At 45.1% G+C, this 24,269-nt stretch overlaps 2 protein-coding genes and 1 non-coding gene across 3 annotated transcripts; 2 read left to right on the forward strand and 1 right to left on the reverse strand.

Moving 5' to 3' along the window:
* The first annotated feature begins 228 nt into the window (after positions 1-228).
* Positions 229-11,606, forward strand: ppp1r8b (protein phosphatase 1, regulatory subunit 8b). Its single transcript, XM_036539008.1, has 7 exons — positions 229-287; positions 2,886-2,946; positions 4,667-4,820; positions 5,958-6,175; positions 6,532-6,676; positions 7,557-7,621; positions 9,745-11,606. Exons 1-7 carry the CDS (start codon positions 238-240, stop codon positions 10,090-10,092), a joined length of 1,041 nt encoding a protein of 346 aa, XP_036394901.1. The 5' UTR covers positions 229-237; the 3' UTR covers positions 10,093-11,606.
* LOC118785298 lies at positions 3,360-3,526 on the forward strand. Its single transcript, XR_005005276.1, has one exon.
* A 4,421-nt stretch (positions 11,607-16,027) lies between the features above and the next one.
* LOC118784514 (cytochrome P450 4B1) lies at positions 16,028-23,880 on the reverse strand. The gene is made up of 12 exons (XM_036538777.1): positions 23,447-23,880; positions 22,660-22,804; positions 22,492-22,536; positions 21,622-21,749; positions 21,270-21,394; positions 20,754-20,908; positions 20,327-20,433; positions 19,821-20,011; positions 19,228-19,361; positions 18,173-18,237; positions 17,902-17,984; positions 16,028-16,820 (listed from the first exon to the last, which is right to left on the reverse strand). Exons 1-12 carry the CDS (start codon positions 23,645-23,647, stop codon positions 16,643-16,645), a joined length of 1,557 nt encoding a protein of 518 aa, XP_036394670.1. The 5' UTR covers positions 23,648-23,880; the 3' UTR covers positions 16,028-16,642.
* Positions 23,881-24,269: the final 389 nt, after the last annotated feature.

The raw sequence follows: 24,269 nt of genomic DNA on the forward strand, positions 1-24,269 counted from the left end.
CATTAAACATTTCACATGTTTTCGGGACACATCTTTCATTGCCTTGTACTATCTGATACACTGGCAGCAAATTCACCGTTGGTTTCAAAACCACTTCAAATGATTCAAATTGCAACTGGTGCTGGCTGCCTGGAAACTACAATACCCAGAGGTATAAATAAACTTGACCGTTGTTCCAGGAAGTCCTCCACGTACCCAGCATTCCTCTGGAAGCGTGTAAACGATGAATTAGGCAAGATGGCTGCAAAGCCCGCTGCAAACTTACCTGTATTTGAGTGTCCATCATGGTAAGGCATAACGTTAAGTTACCAATACGTGAACTATTAACTCTTCAGTTAAACTGGAATAAAGCGATGTCCGGGGTGCAGTGAATCTTATCCTAATGGTCGCTTTAAATTGTGGGTGGTCTCAGCTTGCAGCAGTGAAATGTTTTCGTTAGCATAGCTAGTTAGCATAGCGAGCTAGCTAGCTAGCTCGCTAGTTTCATGCGTTGGGTCGCTAATTTTAAAACAAACAGCTGGAGTAAGTTATATGGCGAACTATTGTAACTGTAAGTTAACTAACGTTGGCCACATTTCTAGGGCGATGTGGCTCTTTTCCCTCTATTTTTATTGTCTCACATAAGTAGCAAACTTTATATGGATAGAAAGGGTGGGTAGCTGGGTAAGTTTTGTCGAGTGGCTAGGTAAGTTGTCTAGCGGCTAGTTAGTTAGCTAGCTAACAGCGAAACGAAGGGGCCGCTGAGGTTGTCTGCTACTTGCTTCAATTTCGGTGCTGGGGTCTCTCTCCAAGTGTGTAAGTTTAAGTTTTGTTTAAGATTGTAAAAAATATTTACGAGCGTGTAGCCACACTGTGAGCAATAGTGTAGCAGTAGCTATAGCAGGATGGCGCAGCAGAAACAAAGGTGATTAGAAAAGGAAACGTTTTAAATTCCGTTGCGGTTGACTTCTGATTGCATTCTTCAAAAATGGTGATTAATTTTTAGTCAGATGCCTACAGGATAGAATGGAGTCGGAACGTCACTTTATTTGATGTTAGATAAATGGACGTGGAAACCCCCCCCCCCCGTGCAGCCAGGTGTTTTTAAGCAGATCTGACGTGATGTCCCAGATTAATTCACCCTCTTAATTACTACTAAAATGTACATATTTGTACTTAAAGGATTTAGCAAGGGCCCATTTACGTTGATAGTACTACACCGTACCATTTCAGAATGCTTGGGAAATATGGACTGAAAGCTCAACTTGGGTATGTTGTCAGCGATGTGTTGTACTGCTGCGCATAAACCCCTTTGAGCAGGCGGAGGGTGCGAGGCCCTGCCCGGGGGAAGCATGCACCGCTCCTCCAGCGGCCCGCTCACAGTGACTCTACATGGTCATCAGGGCCGTGTGGGTGCTGCCCCGTCGCCTGTTAGTGGAAGTTAAAGCTACTTCACATATGACTTATACACACGAGACAATTATTTTTAGACAGTATGGAGTGAACTGTTAACTGTTTTCCAGCACATTGTTGTAGTGGCACAGCATAGGGGTGGCAGTGTAGCGTAGTGATAATGCGCAGGGCTTGTAACCGAAAGGTTGCAGGTTCGATTCCATGCTGAAGCACTGCTGCTGTACCCTTGGGCAAGGTACCCAACCTGCAGTTGCCTCAAAAAATATCCAGCTGTATAAATGGATAACATTGCAAAAAAAACTGTAACCGATGCAAGTTGCTCTGGATAAGAGTGCCTGCTAAATAACAATAATGTAATGTAATATTATGACCAGTGGGTGATACTGTATGACTCCAGAATTGTTGCCAAGTGCTGAGGTGCTGATACACAACATTTCAGAAGTTGTTTTTTGCCGCAGCCCTGTCAGAACACGTATCAAGTTGCATTACATTATACTCGCTTAGCGGACATTCTTACCCTGAGTGACTTGCATGGCTTATAAAGTGTATCTTATAAAGTGTAACAGCATTAGCCCACCTGGGAATCAAGCACTGCTCCTTACCATTACATTGTTGGCATTGCCCCAGCGGGGAATTGAACCGACAACCTTTCGGTCACGAGTCCTGTTCCTTAACCATTATGCTACACTGCCGCCCCACTGATGGAGCCCTTCAGTCGTAAAGCACTGAACAGAGATTGACAGCACACAGAGTTACTAGCTCTGTGTGCGACCTGGTTATGTGGGTACTTTTTTTGATTATACTGCTTCCTGTTTCCTGCTTTTGACAGATATGCGTTTGTTGATTGTAATGCTATCTAACTGTTAGCGGATGGATCAAATAGACCCACTTTACGTACACTTGCAATTAGTTTCTCAAGCACATTTCTGATCCATATCTAAAGTAGACAGAGAACCTGTGGTTAGGCTAGCATTGTTTAGCCGTGGTGAAAGCTGCGTTTCTACAGTCTGTGGGAAGCGTTTGTTTTGGTGTTTCTGTTCATATATCTTTGCTGCATGAGAAGAACAGATCATTATCACATAACTAAACATCAGGAACACATGGCAACATGTTTTTTCCCACTTGTCATTTTTGAGCACTGAAAAAAAAACATCTTTTGCTGTTTAGCTATGTACGAAATATTTTTGATCAATAGCGTGACCAAAGATGTTACATCCACAGGGATATTGTATATAGTAGTGTTTTGTGTTACCTCTGTTTTTGGTTAAATATGAGTTGAGGACAAATTTTGCATTTGTTGGTTGTTAAATCATTTAACTTTTTCCTTACTTCAGTCTACCCGCTGCACACATTTCTGCTAAAGCACTGATGACGCCATATTGCAGTACATGTCAGTATAATCCCAACAGCCTAGAAATGTCCTTTTACACCAGTCTGTTAGCAGCCAGGCTTTAGAGAATGTAACCCTGATCCATGTGGCAATGTGTTTGCAGGGCAGGGAAGCCTCCTCCCGGACTCCATTTGGACGTGGTGAAAGGAGACAAGCTGGTGGAGGTGAGAGGGGGTCTGTGTGTGTGGGAGGAAGGGCAGGGTTAAGGTGTGCTTTTTTTTCAGGGGGGTGGTACAAAACATGGGTCCCCCTCATCCATCCACATGTAAGGGAAACCCCCACAGTCGTTTTTCTGAACATTCTAGAACATTCTCTAGGGAGAATTCTGTTAGAGCCTACTGCTCAGTTCCACGTCCAGCTGTGGGAATACCCTCTTACCTGTGTACTTTGATAAGCGTATTGTCTCTGTGTGAATCCATGCGTGGAGTGTGTGCGTGTGTGTGCGTAAACGGCATTGTTCATAGCCGCGGAGACCGGGTCGGTCGCATCTCCGCGGAGCTGGCTTGGATACAGCTGCCTCATCCATCCTGCCACCGCTCTCCGTGTCGCATGCTGTTCCCAGAATGCACTGCTTCAGCAGCACCAGATACTGACCTGGCTGTCCTCAGCCTGGCGCCCCCCAGGGCGCTAAACGCTGTGTCCCAGTGGCTTCCAGGTCCCCAAAGGTGCGAGAGAAACAAGAGCCCTGTGATTTAAGCTCAGAGCGTGAAGACTCGCTCTGTGTTATAACTCGGTGGCACACGGCCCCCGCCTCCCCACTCCCCCCTCGAGCTGTCTGCATGTCTCATCTCTAGGTTCGCTGGGGTTTCTCATCTGCACTGTCATCGTGTTGTTTTTGATTAATTCAGTTACCTCACTTTGATTCCAAAGTTCTTGCGCCATGTGGTTGATTGACAGCAGTTGATCACTGTAGGGCAGTAGCGTGTCCAAAAGTTCCGTCATTTCCTCTCTTCAGCCTCAGAAATGAAGAATAAGACAAATTATAAGGTTATTCAGACCACTTTTGTAAAATAGTGTAATCAGAAATTTGTAGGTCTCAGGTACTGCTGCAGCAGCTAAAATGCCACTCATATCCACTGAAAATATTATATATGTGTAAGGTGCATATAAGCTTGCACTTTTGATTCTAAATTGAAATAATTGAGTTGCTAAGATGAAAAGCAGTTGAATATTTGATCAGTTTGTCAGTTGTGCAAAAGTTGTCTTGACTGGCATTGTATGGATGATGGATGAAAGTGTGTGAAAAAAGGGATCAAGAAAAATACGCCAGTTGAATTAAACATGCATGAGAAATATGAGGTATTTATAGTAAAAGTATTAAATCAAAACAAGTAAACAAAAGTGTCATTTAAGAATTGAAAACAAGAAGGCAAGTAGCCAGTTTGCACAGCAAGACCCAGCTGGGATCTTAGGCAGCTGGCAAAAGCAAGGCAAAGAGAATCCAAAGTGTTTTGAGGTGTTAGAGATGCAAAATGTCAGATTCATCACAATCAGCATTCATTATCAGGTCACTGGAGCTGACTCTAGTTCAGGAAGGGGGATTTGAACTTTTAGAAGCAGGTGTATTTTTATTTAATGTTTTTACATACTGAGTCATTTAGCTCAAAACCACAGAACCTGACATCTGATGTTATCAATATTGTATTTTAATAATTTCATGAGAAATGAGTCAGTGAATGCGTTTGAAGTGAAGTTAGTTCAAATAAAAGTTGAGAGGTGATTGGATCTTGCATTTTAAAGCTTTCTTGTACTTAAACATTAGAATTTTAGTTAAGAATGTAAGAAAGCTTGCTGCTGTAGTCTACAGGGAATTGAACCTGTAACATTCTGGGTCCTGACATTCCCACACTGGCCCGTAAGTTAGTCGTCTGTGTCTTTGTTCAGAAACTGATCATCGATGAGAAGAAGTACTACCTGTTTGGGAGGAACCCGGACATCTGCGACTTCACGATCGACCACCAGTCCTGCTCGCGCGTCCACGCGGCCCTCGTCTACCACAAGCACCTCAAGAGGGTCTTCCTCATCGACCTCAACAGCAGTAAGTGCATGTGGTCAGGGTCACTCTCCTCGGGGTCCGTGACCTCTGACCTCTGACCTCTGGGTGCTGGAACTGAACAGAGGAACACGGGGTAGGTTAGGGAAGGGGCTCAGGTATTGAGGTTATATTACATTACTGTCATTTAGCAGATGCCAGAGTCCAGAGTTACTTAGATTTAGGTTACAGTTTTACATAGTATCCATTTATGCAGCTGGACATTTAGTGAGACAATTTTTTGGCTTAAGTACTGTGCCCAAAGGGTACAGTGGCAATCCCCAGGTGGGGAATCGAATGCAGCGTTTTGGGGACGGGCCCTGCTCCTTACCACTGCTCCGATTTGCTGATTGGAGTGTAAGGTGGGGGCTTTCAGTGTTGGTTGAGAGAGAAGGGTCAGGAAAGAGGGCTGTGTTTAACCCATTGCTTTGCCGCATCTTTGCTGATTCTTTGTCATCAGAGCTGAGTGGCATTCTTTATTTTCACACCTCAACACGGTTAAAAGAAGGTCAGAAGTCCCTTGCAGTTTGTGGTGTGTGTGTGATTGTGTGATATGAGCACACCTTGTGTGATGGATGTGTGTTGTGTGTGTATGTGTGTGTGTGTGTGTGTGTGTGTGTGTGTGTGTGTGTGTGTGTGTGTGTGTGTGTGTGAGTGGTATGTGTCTGTATATGAAAGTGTGCGATGTGAGTGGTATGTGTCTGTATATGTAAGTGTGCGTGTGTGTGATGTGAGTGTGAGTGGTATGTGTCTGTAAATGTGTGTGTGTGTGTGATGTGAGTGTGAGTGGTATGTGTCTGTATACGTAAGTGTGCGTGTGTGTGATGTGAGTGTGAGTGGTATGTGTCTGTAAATGTGTGTGTGTGTGTGTGTGATGTGAGTGTGAGTGGTATGTGTCTGTATACGTAAGTGCGTGTGTTTGTGATGTGAGTGTGAGTGGTATGTGTCTGTATACATAAGTGTGTGTGTGATGTGAGTGGTATGTGTCTGTATACGTAAGTGCGTGTGTTTGTGATGTGAGTGTGAGTGGTATGTGTCTGTATACGTAAGTGTGCGTGTGTGTGATGTGAGTGTGAGTGGTATGTGTCTGTATACGTAAGTGTGCGTGTGTGTGTGATGTGAGCGCTGCCCTGTGCCCCGCAGCCCATGGCACCTTCCTGGGTCACATCCGCCTGGAGCCCCATAAGCCTCAGCAGGTGCCCATCGACTCGACGGTGTCGTTCGGGGCGTCGACACGGGCGTACACCATCCGGGAGAAACCCCAGACCCAGCCCAGCGCCGGCACCGGCGACAGCAAGGGGGGCGAGGACGAGGAGCTCAAAGGCCTGCTGGGACTGCCGGAGGAGGAGACTGAGCTGGAGGTGTGTGTGTGCATGTGTGTATCTGTCTGTTTTATCTTTGTCTACCTGTGTGTGTGTGTGTGTGTGTGTGTGTGTGTGTGTGTGTGTGTGTGTATTTGTATGTGCCTCAGTGTTAAAAAGTAAAATTACATGGGAGTCATGATACAGGGGAGCTTATAGGAGAGGAGTCAGTTGTATTTGAGCTGTGAACCTGCTCATCCTGTTTGAAAGTGGTGACCCTCTCCTGTGCAGACGCAGGAATAGGTGTGATTCTGCTCTCCCGCTGCACCTGCTTTCTGGTGAGGCTGTCCCCCTGCCTGTGAGTGATCTCTAACTCTGTGCATGTATTCCTGCCCCCCCCCCCCCCCCCCCGGCAGAACTTGACAGAGTTCAACACGGCCCACAACAAGCGCATTTCCACCCTGACCATCGAGGAGGGGAACCTGGACATCCAGAGGCCCAAACGCAAGAGACGGAGCTCCCGAGTCACCTTCAGCGAGGACGACGAGATCATCAACCCAGGTACACCCGGAACGCCCCCCCCCCCAAGCCTGAATGCCCTGCAAGACACTGAGGACACTGTCCGAATGCAGGGGAAAGGGCGTGGGGAACTGCCAAACCTCCACCCAAAAAGGGTTCACTCCAATGTGGGAAATATGTCCATCACTCTGTAATGCACAAGCTCAGGGTCATTTCTGTCCACTCTAGCCATGTTATTGGATACTCCCGATTTTCCATTTGTCTGGCTTGTTCATAAGGATCACTATGAAAAGTCACTGGTGACAGGGTTTTGCTGCCTACAGCCATCTACAAGTGTGTAAACCCGGAATTGCAGTGTGCTGAAAGGAAGGCATCCCACAGGTGTTTCGGCTGCAGCTCCATCCGCAGAGCAGCCCACAGTCCTGGTGGAATTAAAACACCGGGGCCGTTTTGGTGTGTTTAAGGTTGTGGGTCAGCTGAGTGGTACATTTCAGTGATAATCTTATCACAAGCACTTCTGTCGTTCAGTCAGCCAAAAAAAGTTGCTTTTTAAAAAAATGTGTTGATTCCTGGCCTCCTATATCCTGAGAAAAAAAAAAACCTCTCAGATTCCACTCTTTTATGAACAAATTAGCGTGCCCCACTAAATCAGCCTGAGGACGTTAGATGCGTTTGCAGCTGTTAGGAAGGAGGTCCACGGCAGCCCTGTGCACCAGTGGAAAATGGCCTTGGTCTGCCTGCTCAGTGTTGAGTGTAGCCTGTCATAGCCCCCCGCACAGGAGGAGAGATTCTGAAGGAGCACACTGCAGGTAAGAATAAGAATAAGAAATACTTTATTCTTATTCTTACCTGCAGTGCCAGGTCAGCTGACCTGTGCAGACCTGAGGCTAAAACTGCGTTTAACCTGAATGTTGCATTGCAGAGGACGTCGACCCCTCGGTCGGGCGCTTCAGGAACATGGTGCAGACTGCAGTCGTCCCCATAAAGGTAAGCTTCGGCAGAAGACGTTAGCACAGGCTCGTGTTTAATCATTACAGATTGTGTGCAGAGGCCGTCTTAAGGCTGTGCAAGTCCCTGTGGTCACACCCATGTTTGGTGGGTGACATTGGTGAAAGATAACACTGCAGTATGAAGCACAAACTGTTTTGTAGCACGTAAAGCAGTGTGGCCCGCAATCATAGGATTCATCTATTTTTAAGATTATCATCAGTTTCTCAAGGGTGTAAAAAACCAGTAAAGTAACAAACATGCAGATTGTACATAGAATGAGATTGTACTGTTTTCTAAACTTGAACAGAAGTTCATTTCAAGAGGGGAAAAAAAAGAATTTGAAAAATTGCAAGCAAAAGTTATTTTATAAAGCCAAATAATGAAAGTATAAATTACAATAATTGCTGTGTTATGAAATCATCAGCAGTTGTTTGCAACATTGTTTGCATGTTGCAGTGAACTCATTTTGGTTTTTTAACTCTTTCGCTCGTACGGTCACACCGGTGTGATTAGCCATTTAGCGCGTATGCTAAAACCGGTGCAATTAGAACACGAGATTGGAAAAATTCTAGCTAATTTTAGCTTTGGGGAAACAGCAATTTAACATTAAAAAATATAGCAAATGCGCCAGTGAAAACTATGAGAAGCTTAATAATGCTAATGAAAACATAATGAACCTTGTAACGTAACACGTGCTACATAGCATAAAATAAGTTACGTGCGAAAGGGTTAAAATAATCAGCTATAGACCGCTTCATCTTTGGAACACGGTAACAGCTAAATGGATTCTTTCGCGCGTTTCATCATCGGCGTGCGCATGATGAAAGTGCAGGCAGGGAGAGTGCAGGTGCAGGCACAGAGAGACCGACTGAGCCAGTGAAGAAGAAAAAGTACTACTTTCAACCACAATGGCTCACACAGTACTTGTGCCGGACGGGCACCAAAACGGCATAATGATCATCATGCACTCACACGAATTGCAAGTCGCACTGGTGCACCTAGTTATAAAGTTTTGTCACACTGTCTCAAAAATGGTCGCAAAATGCGACTAAATGGTCGCAGTCTGGAGCCCTGGCAAGGTACTTAACCCAAAATTGCCTTAGGAAAGATACATATGGTAACCTGTTCCGTAAAAATGTTAGTTGCTCTGAATAAGAGCTTCTGCAAAATGACAGCAGTGTAATGTAGGAAACATACTATGTTCTGTATTTCTGTAATGTTTTGGTAATGAAAAGCTGAAGTGTCTTGATTCATGTCAGTTTTTTTTTTTTTTTTTGGTAAAAATAATGGAGTCTGCATTTTTGTACAAAAAGGCGTAGTCTCCTTTAAAGGGGAGTAAGTTGCCCACTCCAGCTCTTAGGCAAACACCACCACCTACTGGCCAATTCCAATATTACCACATTCCTACGGCCTTATATCGTAAGAGCTGAGTACTCAGTGCATATGTAAATGAATTCTCTGCTGGGCCAGTTAAAACTCTGGACGGACGCCACATTTGGGCAAAGGGCCAGCCGTTCCCTTCGCGTCTGAGGTGTTCTGAGCGAGTGAGAAGTGTCTCCGAGCACGGGAAGCCAGGCTTTGCAGCCCTCTGCGGTGAGGATGCAGCTGGGGTTTTCCCTCCAGCACCGGGTGCGTGTGCTGCCACACCCAGGCCCTGTTTCCCCGCCATTCACGCGTATGCCGTTTGCGGAAACGCCACTGTTAATGAAGGAGCCAAAGGAGTGTGAAGACAGCCCTCTAAAAAGGCATCAGAGATTTTTGCCCATCTGAGTGTGTCTTTGTTTGTTGTCTGCATTTACTCTGATAGGAATCACAGCTTGCACATGCAGGCTCCAGTGTAGCGACACGGTCAGGAGCATGCACGTAAGCTTAACGTGATGCTAAACGTGACACGCGCAGAAAAGGCAATCAGTTTTTAATTAATCCCATAGTTATATATTACTTTTTCAGGAGAGTAATTGGCACTGAGTAACGGTCTGTTTGGAAGTAGGATTCAGTTCTTGATTGTCTATTGTAGGGCAGGATTTTTAGGGAAGTCCGAACAGCTTAGTGATCGGCGGGACTGTGGACTGTGTGTTGTGCAGGGTAACCACGCTGGCTCTCTCCCTCTCTGTCTGTAGAAGAAGAAGATGCAGGGGCAGAGCTCTCTGGGTCTGGAGGACAGTGTGGGCCGGCGGATGCAGAACTTTCCCTTCAGTGGGGGCCTGTATGGAGACCTGCCCCCCACTAGCCACGATGCCCATCCCACCGGAGCCCAGGGCGGGAGCACCATCATGGGGGGGCTCCCCTTCCCCAACCCAGCCCCCGACGTCGACCTCTCCCCGGCCGCCCCCCAGCCCCCCATCACCCTCAACCCCACCCCCGCACCCGGCTCCTACGTCTCCGAGGCTCTCAACGAGCCCCGCAAGAAGAAGTACGCCAAGGAGGCGTGGCCTGGCAAGAAGCCCACCCCCTCCCTGCTGATCTAGCCCTGCACCTGAACTTTGCGTGGGGGGAGGGGCTGAAGCCGGGGACCGTGTCAGTAAGAGCTCTGGGGAGTAGGTTACCATGGGAACGGAACCTTGTTGATTGGCGGGGAGGACATTTTGACCATCTTTTGTTTTCGTTTTTGTCGTTTTTCTTTCCCCTCATCGACAAGCGTCCTGACCCACTTTGAGCTGCAAGACCAAGTTTTCTGTGTCGTGCGCGTCAGTAGACCCACCGTTTGATATCCTGGAGTGGGTGTCATTTTCTTTTTTTATTTCATTCTGCAGACGCACAGTGCATTATGCTCAGATATGCCCATGTCCGTCTCATGGGAGCGAGCCGGTCAGAGCTGTATGCACTTTGTGTTCGTTGGGGGGGGAGTACGGGGCATTGGGAAACACGTGAATTACCGCAGGAAGAAACGGAGCGCTCGCAGGAAGTGGGAACTGGGAACATGAAACACCTTCTCTACATATCCATTCATTGCAGAATATATCAGTTTCTTAGCAGGCAGAGGTGTGATCATACGTAATATTACTCTACAGCAGGAAATGACGTACATTTTTTATATATTACGTTTTATGTGTAATATTGTTTTTGTTTTTTGTTTTTTTTTATAAACGAGGGAGAGGCATTGGTGACACGTGTCTCTGTTGTGCCTTCGTAAAGCCAGACAGCTCTGCATTCAGTGACCAGGCAGTGGTGTTGGCGTGGAATCCGCCGTAAGATCGAAGCGCGGTAGTTTCCTCAGAGGTCCCCCGGCACAGGTCAGCGTAGGTGGCCAAACGCGGCTCACGTGTGGGACTCCTCTCTTACAGCCCGGTCCACACTGCGTCTGGCGCTGGTCTCTCCGTGCTCTCTCTCCCTCTGCTCTGTCACAAGCAGGAGACGCTCCGCTGGAGTGTCGGGGGACCAGCTGGCTCCGCCTCCACCCTCTCAGTAACCAGGCTTTATCGCACACAAAGGCTGAGATGTACCATCTCCATCCGGACAGCATGAGAATGCAGAATGGGTGCGTTTGTGGGGGCGTATTTCGGTAAAGCAATAAGGCGTGAGAGGAGCCCTGTGCTCTCAGCAACGCTGGCCTGGCAGGGTGTGTTTCACACTCTGAGCCCTGAATCTCGTCCCGTGCTGTGGAACACCCTCATCTCACCCCCCTCTGCTGACGTTCAACTTTTAAACCGTTCAGACAGTTCCTGCGGTGAAGCTGAATTCCAGTGCGGTCAGCAGCCCGTCACAGTTAGTTTTTAATGTGGCTGTTGTTATATTTGTGTTTTTATAGTTTGACAAACTGTGTAATGTTCCTGGTGGCAGAAAGCTTGTTTACAGGGGTTGAGATGACGGTGGAGGGCAGTTAAACATCGGTGTTGATGTCACAGTCTACAGCAGCTTCGGCTACAGCATCCTGGTATGAGGTTTGTATTCTCTGCCTGGGAAGGACCCAGGAGAAGAATGAGAAACAAATTTCAGTAATTTGAACAACATGCAAAGACAAATTGCATCCTAAAGCTGAAGCTGAAGCTGCAGCAGGAAACGGTATGGTGAAAATGTGGTAATGTTGTAGCTTTAACTCCTTGAGCTTCCCCCAGAGTGTGGCCTGTTGGGAAAGAACACAAAGTCATGACTGATGTGAAATTAAAAGGCATCAGAGCTGTGCAGTGTAACCAGATTTTTTTTTCCATTGGCCGCTCCTTGCTTGTCATATCATGTCCGTTAAAGATCTGTGTAGATGGTGCCCTCAAGAACTAGTATTGCATCATAAGTCATAAACGTAGCCATTCTGTGGCAAAAAAAAGCCTTGAATGACTTAGACTTGGAGGCGCACCTACATTGTGCTGAAAAAGAAAAAATAATTTAACTAAATTTTAAAGTGTAGTGTTGAGGAGAAGCTGACAGCTCGTATCCACTAGATGGCGATACATATGCTGAATGTTTAGATGAGTCTACCCGACCTGAAGGCGAGCTTTTCCGGGTGGATGATGAGCTCTTGGGTATTATCGGGGGAGCGGGTTTGTATCACACATGTAAAGGGTGCAAGGTCACGTCCCCTCCTCAGGTCGATCGTTTCATCCACACGCAAGAGTAAGTCATGGAGGCTTCTTGGAAACGTGCAGAGTTGGGGAAAAGGAACCATTTTTAAACTTTTCAGATGGAAATACTTGTGAGCAACCTTTCCAAAGTCCCGCTAAACAGAGGGTTAAAAGCACCCGGAAGTACTGTATTCAGCAACGCTGATGTTGAACTGTGCCCCTCTCCCCCTCTGCCTCTCCGCCTGGTCACTGAAATGCAGCTGTCTGCTTCAGGAAGGATCACTGTCAGCTTTTTACCACTGTGAATAAAACAAGCGATTTCTACAAGCTTTGTACAGACGTGTACAGTTGTGTTAAAAAAAGTACCCTTGCCCCGTCGTGGGGATGAATCTCAGCTTTTAATTTGTAAGCTGCACTTGGGTTTAAATTAAACACCACCAGAATTTTGTCACAATCCCCACGTCGTGTCTCTTCTCTTGCACAACGACCACATAACCACAATATGCGTGTTTCTGAAAGTGTTGGGGGTTCTCTTGTGGCCCACTGTATTACAGATTTCGTATTCTGTGACTGGTGTTTGCACTGTGAGGTGGTGGGGGGTCACTGGATCCTCCCTAAACTTGGACAGGAACCAACGGCCGATTGGCCTTCAGCCTGCTGTCTGCTTACGGCAGTGTTCGAAGCTGCGAGCTGCATTGTTTCCATGCTGTTCATGTGAACTCGGCAGTGAAAATGCGAACTGCAGAACGCTCTCGAGGGAGACAGACACTCCCTTCGTAGTGTGCAAGCAGAAGTACAGTTTTATAATTGCAGTGTGGAGAGACTGTAAAGTTTGCGTTCCACACACTGTGTAGAGGGGAAGTATGGTTAGATCCTGGCTGTGTACAAGGGAGGTGTGGTCATATGCTCTCTGTTTAACAGGTAATTATGGTTCGGTACTGGCTATGTAGAGGGTGAGTGGTTACATATTCGCTGTTGAGAGGGGAAGTATGGCTCAATACTGGCTGTGTAGAGGGTAATTATGGATAGATACTGGCTGTGTAGAGGGGGGAATAGGATTAGACGCTGGATGTGTAGAGGGTAAGTATGGTTGGATACTCACTGTGCCAAGGGGAAGAGGGGTTGAAGTGCACTGTGACCATCTGCCTTGCTTGTAACCATGGTGAATGGTTAACTTTCCCTGTCTGGTTTGCAGTTTCAGGTGGCACATCTCTAACACGCCCTGCCTTTAACATCGCATGTCTGCCGCAGCAGGTCTATTGCGGTCAGATGTTTAACTGAAACTTTACAGCGCTGCCCGAGGGCCGTATGTTTAGCTTTCCACTTCTCAGGGCTGGCTAAGCTTCTGGCACAGCGTACTGCTTTGTTATTTACATTTACATTTACATTTATTCATTTAGCAGACGCTTTTATCCAAAGCGACGTACATAGGTTACAGTTCTTTACAATGTTATCCATTTATACAGCTGGATATTTACTGAGGCAATTGCAGGTTAAGTACCTTGCCCAAGGGTACAGCAGCAGTGTCCCAGCGGGGATCGAACCGGCAACCTTTCGGTTACGAGTCCTGCTCCTTAACCACCATGCTACACTGCCGCCCATTATGCGGCCCCCTCCGCTGCGGCAGGTCATTGCATTCAGCCCCGTGTTTTGTGATTGCTGTGTGCGCCTCAGGAGGTGAAATGAATCATTTCCAGTTCGGCTGGTTTCATGTAGGCTACGGCATTCTCACGGGTGCAGGTCACAAAGGACTCGGGCAGTTCCTATATCGCTCGAATGACACAAGACAACCCTCTCTGCTTATAAACTGCAGTTAAGCCGGGAGCGGGAGGCCAGCGCAGCAGTACGACCTAACGCCGTTAGATGTGCAGCAGTAGAAAAGCAGAAGCTGGGAATTTCTCTGTACTTGTTTAGACGGTTTCAGCGAGCCGAGAATGGTGTCACTGCGTCAGATAACCACTTCACGTTTTCGCAGTCATTCTGCTGCATGCCACTCAGAAGCACTGTCTCTCCATTTCTCATTAGTTGGCGTACTCTTTCTCAGAAGAGTGTGATAATCATTGAACAATGAAACACGGCACCCATTATCTCAATTGAGCATGCAGCACCTCATTAGAACTGAAGTTAACACAGTTCATCTTTGCACTAAAGTGTGAAATTTATTGTCTTGAACATGGGGTTACAGAGCAAAAAAGTAATCATTTACACAGGCTTTAATTTTTTTTTCCTTTGTGGTTAATATATAGGAAGATCAAATGAGGATATCGGCCATCACGCTGTCCTGGTTCGGGGCAGCAGAAAGCTGTCCTCCGCCGAGGAATTGTGTCCAGCTTTGGTCTCCATTTGAATTCCTGTGACTGTTGTCAGACTAAGGCCTCTATCCTGCCGTAATGCAACGGTCCTCGTTCTTGGCTGTGAGGAGCGTCTGCATTCTGCACACACGTGATTTTTTTGATTCTCATGAAAGCAGAAGGGTGAAGGAGCGCCGACCGAAATTCTCAGTGCGTGCTCAGACGAGTGAAGTGAAAGCATGCTGCCGTTACAGGCGGGCGTTGCGATTCACGGCTGTGTGTGACAGTTGTGAGACGCGAGCGTAAGCGTGAGTGTGAGCGTGAGCGTGAAAGTGTTGCTACGGCGCTATGTTTGCAGTCGTGTGCAACACGTTGCCCGCCCGCCCTGTGTGCTGTGAGGCTCTGAAACCTGCCGCTGCCTCTGCGGGTGCTACCTGCTGTGAGAACGGAGCGCAACGCCATGCGTTACACAAGAGGGGTGCGAGAAGCGTGAGACGGGTAAGCTACTGAACTACGCTGAACTCCCAGGCAAATAGTCAAATAATCATTGAGTGCATTCATGTTTTTGCCTACAATGCAATTAATTTATGCTTCATGCAAGGGTAGTGGGAAGGAGCAGGTCTCAAAACCAGGAGGCTGCCGGTTCAATTCCCTGCTGGGGCACTGCTGTTGTACCCTTGGGCAAGGTACTTCACCCACAATAGCCTCAGTAAATATCCAGCTGTATAAGTGGGTAACATTTAAAGCTGTAACATATGCAAGTTGCTCTGGGCAAGAGTGACCGCTAAGTGATAATAATGTAATGGATCCTTAAGTGCTTTAAAGTGAAGCTGGCTGACCTGCCTCAGCTTCCAACATGTAGCACCCATCTGGGGGGATCTGTGCCCATTTTTGTGCCAGAGTGGTCACCGTACGCCAGCTGAGGAGGAGCATGGATTAATTAGTCTCTTACACTGACGAGGTATCATTAGAAGGCTGGATTGAAAGAGAGAGAACTGGAATTCGGGCCAGGACTACAGGGAACATCCTACTCTGTAATAACAACAAAGCAAGCCATTCCTCAACACCTTGCTTTCCTAGAGTGATTGACGAATAGTGTTTAATCAGTTACACTAATATTCATTTCAGTCAAGCTGATTTCTCGATGTTTTTTCCCCTGAATTATCTGCAAGTGTGAACAGGAAATGCATTGGCAGCTGCATGTGGACCCTGGGGCTGCCTGAATGCCACCTGCCGCAGTCTGAATGTGATACATGTCTCAGATTCAGCTATGCACAGTCACGGGACAGGCCAACTGAGGATACACTACACTATGTATTTAACTCCTCTGAAGGCCTTGGTGTCTTTTTTCCCTTTGGTGTTGTGAATTGAAACCAGAAGTCAGTCAGCTGCAGTAAAGGGAAGCCTTGTTCAAATACTTTAAAAAGAAGGAAAAAAAAAACACGTCACAGCCAGGATCCTGTGAGACGGAAGGACTCAAATGCTTTTCCAAGCCACTGGTTTTGTTAAAGGCAATGGGTAAATGAAATAGTGTTGTCAACCACAACACACACATTCAGCTGTTGCTAGGTTACGGAAAGAGGATGTGCCGGGCATTTTCAGCACCGGGTAACAGGAAAAACATAGTGGTAGCAGGGCTCTTTAATTCGTCTGAAGGAGAATTGAGTAAGTATTCTCAAACTGAGAAATAACTCTTTAAGTCTAAAGGAGCAAAAACACATTGAGAGTTTAGGGTAAGTAAGTCTGTACTGCGGTAGCTGTACTAAACTAAGACTTCAAAACAAAACACTCTAGGACACAATACCACCTGTGACACTAGCATGTGTATTTTGCACAGTAAAAGCAGCATCTTAATTTGACATCAGTCAAAATCAAAGATGATTTGTAATATTTTAACATTAATGCCTAAAGGTTTGTGAGTATTAGGACATTCTGAGTACAAAAAAGAATGTTTCTGACAAAAGAAAACCAAATGACAATGATAATCCCTTTAAAAATATAATGCTACCCCTATTTGATGAATTGCCCTTATGTTGAAAGCACCACTAGCAGTAATTCTTTAAAATGCTAACTGAATCAAACATTTCTCCCTTGTTCTTGGGAATTGCAAATGTACTTCACACAAAAAGTAACCTGTATCATAATTATTGTTATATCCAGTTTCTTTGTGAATTACAGTATTAACAGAGAGCCCTCGTTAAAAATCCCAAACGCAACCCACTGAGTTGCAGTCAGGGTTCGAGCTCCACGTGTTTGATCTTCAGGTGGATTCCGTTCAGAGAGCGCAGCACAAGACGGGGGATCATTTTGGGTGTTTTTTCGGGGTCCCTTTCCAGCTTGTATCGTCTCAGAGTCAGCGCTACTGCTACTTTCATTTCGTTCATGGCGAAGTTTTGTCCGATACAGTTTCTGTTTCGGGGAAAACAAATGTCATCACTATATATACTTTTTTCATCAATGAGGAATTATTTCTACACAATAAGTATATTTTACTGAATCTAAATCAAGCGATTTTCAGATGACTGAATCTACACAGCAAACCACAAGTGTTGTGGATTATCGTGGGTACAAAGCAGAACTATACTAAGAGAAAACAGTGATGAATTTAAAAATAACTTATGAAAGTACTTATGAAAGAGTTTAGTGTTTTCATAAACTTCTTATGGAAAGAAGCAGGAAAAAAACTGAAATGCCAAAACACACTTTTATACCCAATTTCTTTAAGTTTCAAGTTAGTACAGTATATACTTGTACACATACAGTATACAAACTTATGTTTTGTGCAATTGAAGCCTGTTTTCATTCTCGCAAACTGTTTAAATCCTGTTGATGCTGCAGTAGCTCTGTGGTACGTTTAGTCCTGTGGCAACACACTGAAAGTGTCAGGCTCACTCGAGTGCGCCCTGTAGGCACTACACAGCCTTGAGCAAAGCTGGTTTGCATCTAAAACAATCACTGCAAGGCAAATGGCTGTGGGCAGCAGCATCTTGATCCGTGATAAAACAGAGTTCCAGTCTCTATTCAAGGATTCACGAAGGATGACTCTCCCTGACGATTTGGATTCAATATGTCGTTTGGTGATTCTGGAATGAAATTTTGCCACTAGAGTTCCGGGGTGCCAAACTGACTTCCTGTTTCTATGATAATGCTGACCATCAGCATGCAGCAGCAGCGGGCCTGAGCGTGCAGACAGACCCCGTACACCGCTGGAGCTCTCTGAAGACTGCATTTCAAGGTAAGCAAATGCTTTTTTTTTTTCTTTAAAGCACTTTTAAATTTGATTGCGCTGTCACTTTAAAAGATACAGTTGTAAGAAGTAGGTCACTGACACCAGACCTCCAATCCAAACACAAAGCCATTGTCTGGTAAATGAAAGCCCTCACCAGCAACTATTGTGACCTTTGTAACTTAAGAGCTGCAATCTGTTGCCAGACCAATCATGTTCTCTTTACTTTTTGCTGCATCACGGATTGCATTGGCCAATACAAACCTGGGTCCGGCAGAGAAAGGCACAAAAGCATGAGGAGACCTCTTGGCGCAGTTTTCCGGCAGAAACCTCAGTGGATCGAACACCTTAAGAGACAGAAGCATGACATGTATTAAGTCAGATAGTTTACAAAAGCTACAAATGACAGTAAAAGGCTCTTGGCACCCTGACTCTATTTAACAACACATTTAACAAACATTTACAGGCTTATTACTCCCATAGTAACTGAAGTGTTTAAGATAACTAAAGTGTTTAAGTGTAATCGCAAACTTACGCTGGGATTTTCCCAAACCGTCGGATTCCTGTGAATGCCGTAAACGCTGGTTCCAATGAGACAACCTGCAAAGCGTGACAACATGCCTGTTCAGACTGCAGTGCATGTAATGTTTATGGCTTGTTCCTGAATGCACGTTAATGTAAATATGCAGAGAAATGACCTATGACTAAATTGTGAAAATGTGTATTATTTAATAATCCTAACCATTCATTGCTTGCACTGCATTGTCATTTAACAGACGGGTTTTATCCAGAGCAACTTACAGGTTACAATTTTTACGTTTTCATCCATTTATACAGCCAGATATTTACTGAGGCCATTTTGGGTTAAGTATGTTTCCCAAGGGTTCAGCAGCATTGCCCCTGCAAGTAATTAAACCTGCAACCTTTCAATTATGAGCCCCGCTCCTTACCACTGCGCTATACTGCCATTCATTTAACTATGCACACAATAAGAACATATTGTTCAGTGACGAGAACAGGCAACGGGGTCCCCCTGGGCCCCTCCTTTTGTCCTGTGGCCTAAAGTGCATTTTGCGCTCTGTCACGCCTGTCACGTTACTGCTGTGAATCCTGGCAGGTTACTCCATACGTTAACTCTTTGCAGAAAAAATACTTCCAAACTTCAGTGCAGAATTTAACTGAACTTGAGCTGGAATTAATGGCTGACAAAGGGCAGCATCACCTAGCTGCTGTGGTTTTGCACAATGTCTGCATTTTAAACTGGATGAGTTTACTGTGTAATCTCTTAAAGTGAAAGTTCACAGGGGAGATTGCCATTGTACGGAGCTTCACACTACTAACTTTTGCACCTGAACTTGTGACCCAGCTGCAGAAGAACCTGGGTTATAGTTCACGTTTTTTTATATGCTGATACAGGTGAGAGCTTAGGACGTTTAATATTTAACTTCTGACCGAGACAAAGGTCTAACTGCGAACGATGACCTATTAATGTTTCGTGACACAAGGATCTTTATCTTGTACAGATAAAGTTCATAATCAAAGTGTGTTTGTTTTTGTCTGCTCTGAAAGAGACGGATATGAATTCCCCACCTTCTGGAACGGTCCTCCCATCGAAGAACGTCATTGGCTTGGTGAGCTTCCGGGACATCCCAGGCACGGGGGGATAGAGGCGCAGAGATTCCTTAACGCACATTGTTGTGTATGGGATCTTACTGAGGTCCTCCCTGGGATCAAGGCAAGTTTTACACAATTAGTTTAATCTGATAGAAATCGAAATAGGATTAAAATTCAATTAGAATCTGATGGAAAATTAAAGATTTTCTTTACAGCATACGATGATAAGCTACTGCAGAAGGCACATTAAATTATTGTCACTTAGCAGACAGTCTTATCCAGAGCAACCTGCATACAGTTTTATCCACTTATACAGCTGGATTTTACTGAAGCAATTATGGATTAAGAGCCTTGTCCAAGGGTACAGCAGCTGTGCCCCAGCGGGGAATCGAACCAGCAGCCTTTTCGGTACGGGCCCTGCTCCTTACCACTGCGCCACACTGCTGTCCTTATGTACGTGACGTTTCAGAGAGAGAAGCTGGGATCTGTGCCATAAAGCACGAGGTGCGGATATATCGGGGCCGAGCTCACGAGCGCTTGTGAGAGGACAGGCTGGGTTCCTGCCATACCATTCCATGGAGTCCTTCCCCTCCAGCGCCCGAGCGATCTCCTCCCTGCAGCGCTGCTGGTGCTCGGGGTGGCCGGCCAGGCTGTACAGGATCCAGGAGATGCCGCTGGCCGTGGTGTCATGCCCCTCGAACATGAAGGTGTCCACCTCGGCCCGGATGGCCTCGTCCGAGAGCCCCTGCTGGTGCTCGTCCTGAAACGCAACCACAGCCGTTTGGGGCTCGCCCAATCACACCGCGGGATCGTTCTGTTCTACACACCGAAAGGGCCTAAATGTCCAATCACACCGCGGGATCCTTCCTTTCTACACACTGAAAGGGCCTAAATTTCCAGTCACACCGCAGTGAAATGGCTAAAAGGCCCAATCAGCTGCTAATGATAAACAAGTACCTTTACTCTAAGATCCTAAGTTCCACATTTTCCACATTTTCAAGTTAATTCCACTAAATTTTGTGTTCTGTTTAGCTGCACCGGGAAGGGAAACACAGCAGGGGAGGCGGCGGCGTACTCTTGCACACAGTAAGATGTCCAGAAAGTCCAGGTATCGCTTCTTTTCTATTTTGCCCAGTTCCATCTCGTCTTTGAGAGCTTCTTTTCTCTTTTTTATAACTTCCTCTGTGAAGAGAATTTACAGACATCAAAGAGTATACCCCAGTGCTCTCACCCAAGGCCCATATCTATGTGAACCACATGCTGGAGCCAACTGCAAAATGAGGTTATGTTAGTTTATTAGCTTGGTTTATTTTTATTTTGTTAATTTTAGTCTTTTTAGTTTAGTTTAATTTAGCTTAGGCTATTTTAGTGAGTCAACATCATAGTTATTATTAATAAAACTAGCTCATAAATCTAATTATTTTGCAGCCTCCTGGAACAGGGCTTCCGGTCCTGATGCATGTGGCCAGGTGAGGATATGATTAAAAAAAAAAAAAACTCACCTGTGTGGTGATGTGCTATACTGCAGGCTTTGCGGAACCTGTAGCCGTGTGGGCTGAGACGGAAGATTGTTTCACAGTGGTATGGAAAAGTCCGGAACCTGAGGTTTATCAGATAACTCAGCTCATACACCGCCTGGATGTATGCATTAGTGCCGCTGAAAGATTAAAAAAAACATACAAACACATGACGTCTTGGTTACCAAGCTTATAGTGACATTCTCCCATGATTTTTGGCTGAACCTGCTGAATTAAAATGCACCTTCTGCAAAAATTCTAAAGCATACGGCAGAATACCAACTATTTCTAACCAATTTGACTTCAAATTCCAGGAACTTGTACTGTCAGCCTATCAGGCTTTGATAGGAAAGGGTTTATCTTGTAACCCCAAAACCTTAGAAATGAGGGAAATTTTTACTGTCTCCATACTAAGTGACATTGGAAGAAGTCAAAATGAAAGCAGGCACAAACCATGGGGCTAGTGAATGGTGACTACATTAATATGAAGAATCACCAAACCTCTCTATCTGACAGTTGCTGTTGCTGCTGAAGGCACACTTCATAATGCTGTCGAGAGTCATCAGGCTCACGTGTTCGAAAAGCTCAAACGACTCGTCTTTGTTAGCGAACGCTTCCCATTTGTCCTGTAGAAACATGTGAGGTGCACTTTAATTGCAAAAAGAATGCGGTTGACGTGTGTGTCTAACACACTCATATATCCGCTAATATTTGCAAACCTCATCAACCAGTTTCAGAAAGGCTGCCCCTTTCCAGTGTTCGAACACTCAGGGAAGGACTGAGAACCATCATTCTCTCAGAACGAAGGAAGAAAAGTGAAAAGTCAACATTAAGGTCAGCTCCATCAACACACCAGCATAATTTTGGTGGAGTCAGCCATTAGTTTCACATAAGGCTTCAGAACATCATAATGGAAGCCTGGAGTCAGCAGCCTTCTGTGGCGAAACCACTTCTGACCTTGAGACACGAGCAACCCGTCCCCTGCAAAACCACAGGAATGAGCCTCAAAATCACTTCAGTTTTTTCCACTTTTAATAACCAAGCAGCAGCTACATGGTGTGTACATACGGGGATGTTTATCAAGAGTGATATCCCTCTGATCTTAGTCTGAAGAATTTCAGCAAGAATTTTAAAAAAAATTAAAAGGGATTTATTTAATTATTATATATAACTGTAATTACTTATATTGGAATTAAACATAAACCAATTTAAATTTATTTAGGACAAAGCACAATAATAGCTACATGGCATATGCCCTTGGTATAGCAACAGAGTGGCACATGTGTGTTCCATATAATGCAGTATTAATTATAAATAAACCTTAAATACCCTGAAGTATTATGATACATTGCCGTTTTTAAACATCCTCACTATGCTTGTCCCTGAACCAGTCATACATAACAGAATGTAACCTGGCATAAAAATGGCACTGGGGGTTAATCAGTCATTAAATGTTTGCTAAAATCCACACCCCTTCATCTTTGCATTTTCCTCATAACCATGATAATACTTTATCGCTGCGGTTAATCCTGGCAGCAAACATCTGTTTTTTTTTTTGTCATACTTGATTAACAGAAATTTTAAATTTCCTTTTTTCCAAACATATTTTAAGAGGCTCACATAATTTGTATCATACCTTTAATGCACACAACTCTCAGAATAACACATACAAATAAAGAGTAAAAGTATTTACTACATATAATACATTGAAAACAGAACTCACCTATCCAAGGAATTAGGAATTGATATGCAATATCATCTTTGGGTTCTGTTATGAGAGAAACAGTATTACAGAAATTACTGTACCTTCCCAGAACAGAAGAGCAAATGCACATTGGAGAACCAAGCTGCCACATTATCTAGAATTGTGTACACAAAGTACACAGTGCACCTGGTGATGCCAGAATGGTCTTCACATAAGCGGGGTGATGGATATTCAGGAATGCAACGAATGGTCCGAACCACATCGGATACGCCAGAGGGTACTTCTCTCCCCACGTTAAAACTTTGTCTAAATCCGTCCCATCTTGCCGAAACTGAAATGCACATGAAATTGGTGTGAGAGGATGTCTGAGACGCAGGCCGGGGAAGCTAGTGGTTTCCACCTATCCACCACTAAACCCTTCTCGCTTGGAATATGACATGTATTCGCACAGAATAAAGAGGTTTATCGAAACAAACGCATTGCCACTGCAAACAATGCCGAATCTCGCCTGTCTGCCTTCGCTGCTGGCCATTTCTGTATGGAGGCTACTTTGTGCCGAATCGAAAATGATACCCCAACTGGAAATAACTGTGTAACCAATTCACTTTGTATGTGCTTCACAGTGTGGCTGAGTCGACTCAAATTTTTTCAGAAAGCAACACACAATTGAGAAACTTACGATAAGTATACCTTTGCATTATGAAAAGAAAAAAAGACACTCATGCCTTTCACATCTGGACACAGATCTGCATTCATATCTTAAACGCTGCAGTTAGTTACCTGTTTGTACGCAGCCTCACTGTAAGATGGCAGACCTGAGATGAACTCTAAACGTGGTCCGCATCGCAATATGAATGACGTGCAGTATCAGTCCCTCTTGCATAAAGTAATATTGCACCAGGCTTTCACGGCCACATAGATCGTGGCGTTCGTCACATAGCAATTTAAGAGACCGCGAAGGAAAACTGTTTACCTCATGAACGTGTCCGAGCAGCCAGTGTGTAGGTGGCCCCGGAAAACACTCGAGAATTCGAATCCACTTCTGTCTTTTGGCGAAGAGCTTCGCTATTTGCAACGCCGCAAACACCAAACAAAAGACGGCCAGCAAGTGATACACGCGCCGGGGATCGAAATTGAACTGCGTCAAGTTCTCAACGGACTCGATGAGCCCCATTGCAAAAGAAACGCTTTGCTGACAATCGTTTTGCAAAAATCCTTGGCGTATGGTGTGACCTACTCGATGTTACAATGCGTGACAGTGGAGTTGTGCACGGAGCGTCCCGCTGGCCGAGAAAAAAATGTTCGGGATTGGCTGCCGGAGGGGTGGCGTCTCTGCCGTATCGCTGCAAAGCCAATGGACAGAAAGCCAGGCTGTTAGCACATCGGTGTTCCATCCGTGTTTACAGAAATCCACAAACGCCTGTCTCACGACTAGGGCATTATGATTTTTTTTCCCCTCAGAGAGCATTTTTCCTTCATGATCACCTGTGAAAAAAGACCATACGGATAAAGCAAGGCCTGTGTTAAGATGTGATGTGGTGAATAGCCTACAACTATTAAAAAGAAAAAAGGTCAAAAATAAGTAGTGGATTTTAAACAATTGTTTTCTCAACAGCAAGTTCGGATATATGAAGTGCAAAAATAATAATAATAAAAAGCAGAAGTTGAAACGACTTAATCAAATGCAAATTTTTTCCGAATGAAATGACTTGAGAAAAACACACAGTTCATTATTTGTTTGTTGTCAGATAATCCATGCTGAAGGTATGGAGATTAAATAAACATTGACTTAATTT

The sequence above is a fragment of the Megalops cyprinoides genome, chromosome 10, assembly GCF_013368585.1.
Source record: "Megalops cyprinoides isolate fMegCyp1 chromosome 10, fMegCyp1.pri, whole genome shotgun sequence".
In the NCBI taxonomy this organism is placed as follows: Eukaryota; Metazoa; Chordata; class Actinopteri; order Elopiformes; family Megalopidae; genus Megalops; species Megalops cyprinoides.

Excerpts from the sequence above, each read along its gene's own strand:
- ppp1r8b (XM_036539008.1), top strand. The coding sequence starts at position 238 with ATGGCTGCAAAGCCCGCTGCAAACTTACCTGTATTTGAGTGTCCATCA. Across the intron at positions 2,947-4,666 it reads AAGGAGACAAGCTGGTGGAG|AAACTGATCATCGATGAGAA; the intron begins GTGAGAGGGGGT and ends GTCTTTGTTCAG. Across the intron at positions 7,622-9,744 it reads CTGCAGTCGTCCCCATAAAG|AAGAAGAAGATGCAGGGGCA; the intron begins GTAAGCTTCGGC and ends CTCTGTCTGTAG.
- LOC118784514 (XM_036538777.1), bottom strand. The coding sequence starts at position 23,647 with ATGGGGCTCATCGAGTCCGTTGAGAACTTGACGCAGTTCAATTTCGAT. Across the intron at positions 22,805-23,446 it reads TGCTCGGACACGTTCATGAG|TTTCGGCAAGATGGGACGGA; the intron begins GTAAACAGTTTT and ends TGTGCATTTCAG. Across the intron at positions 21,750-22,491 it reads ATTCCTAATTCCTTGGATAG|GGGACGGGTTGCTCGTGTCT; the intron begins GTGAGTTCTGTT and ends GTGGTTTTGCAG.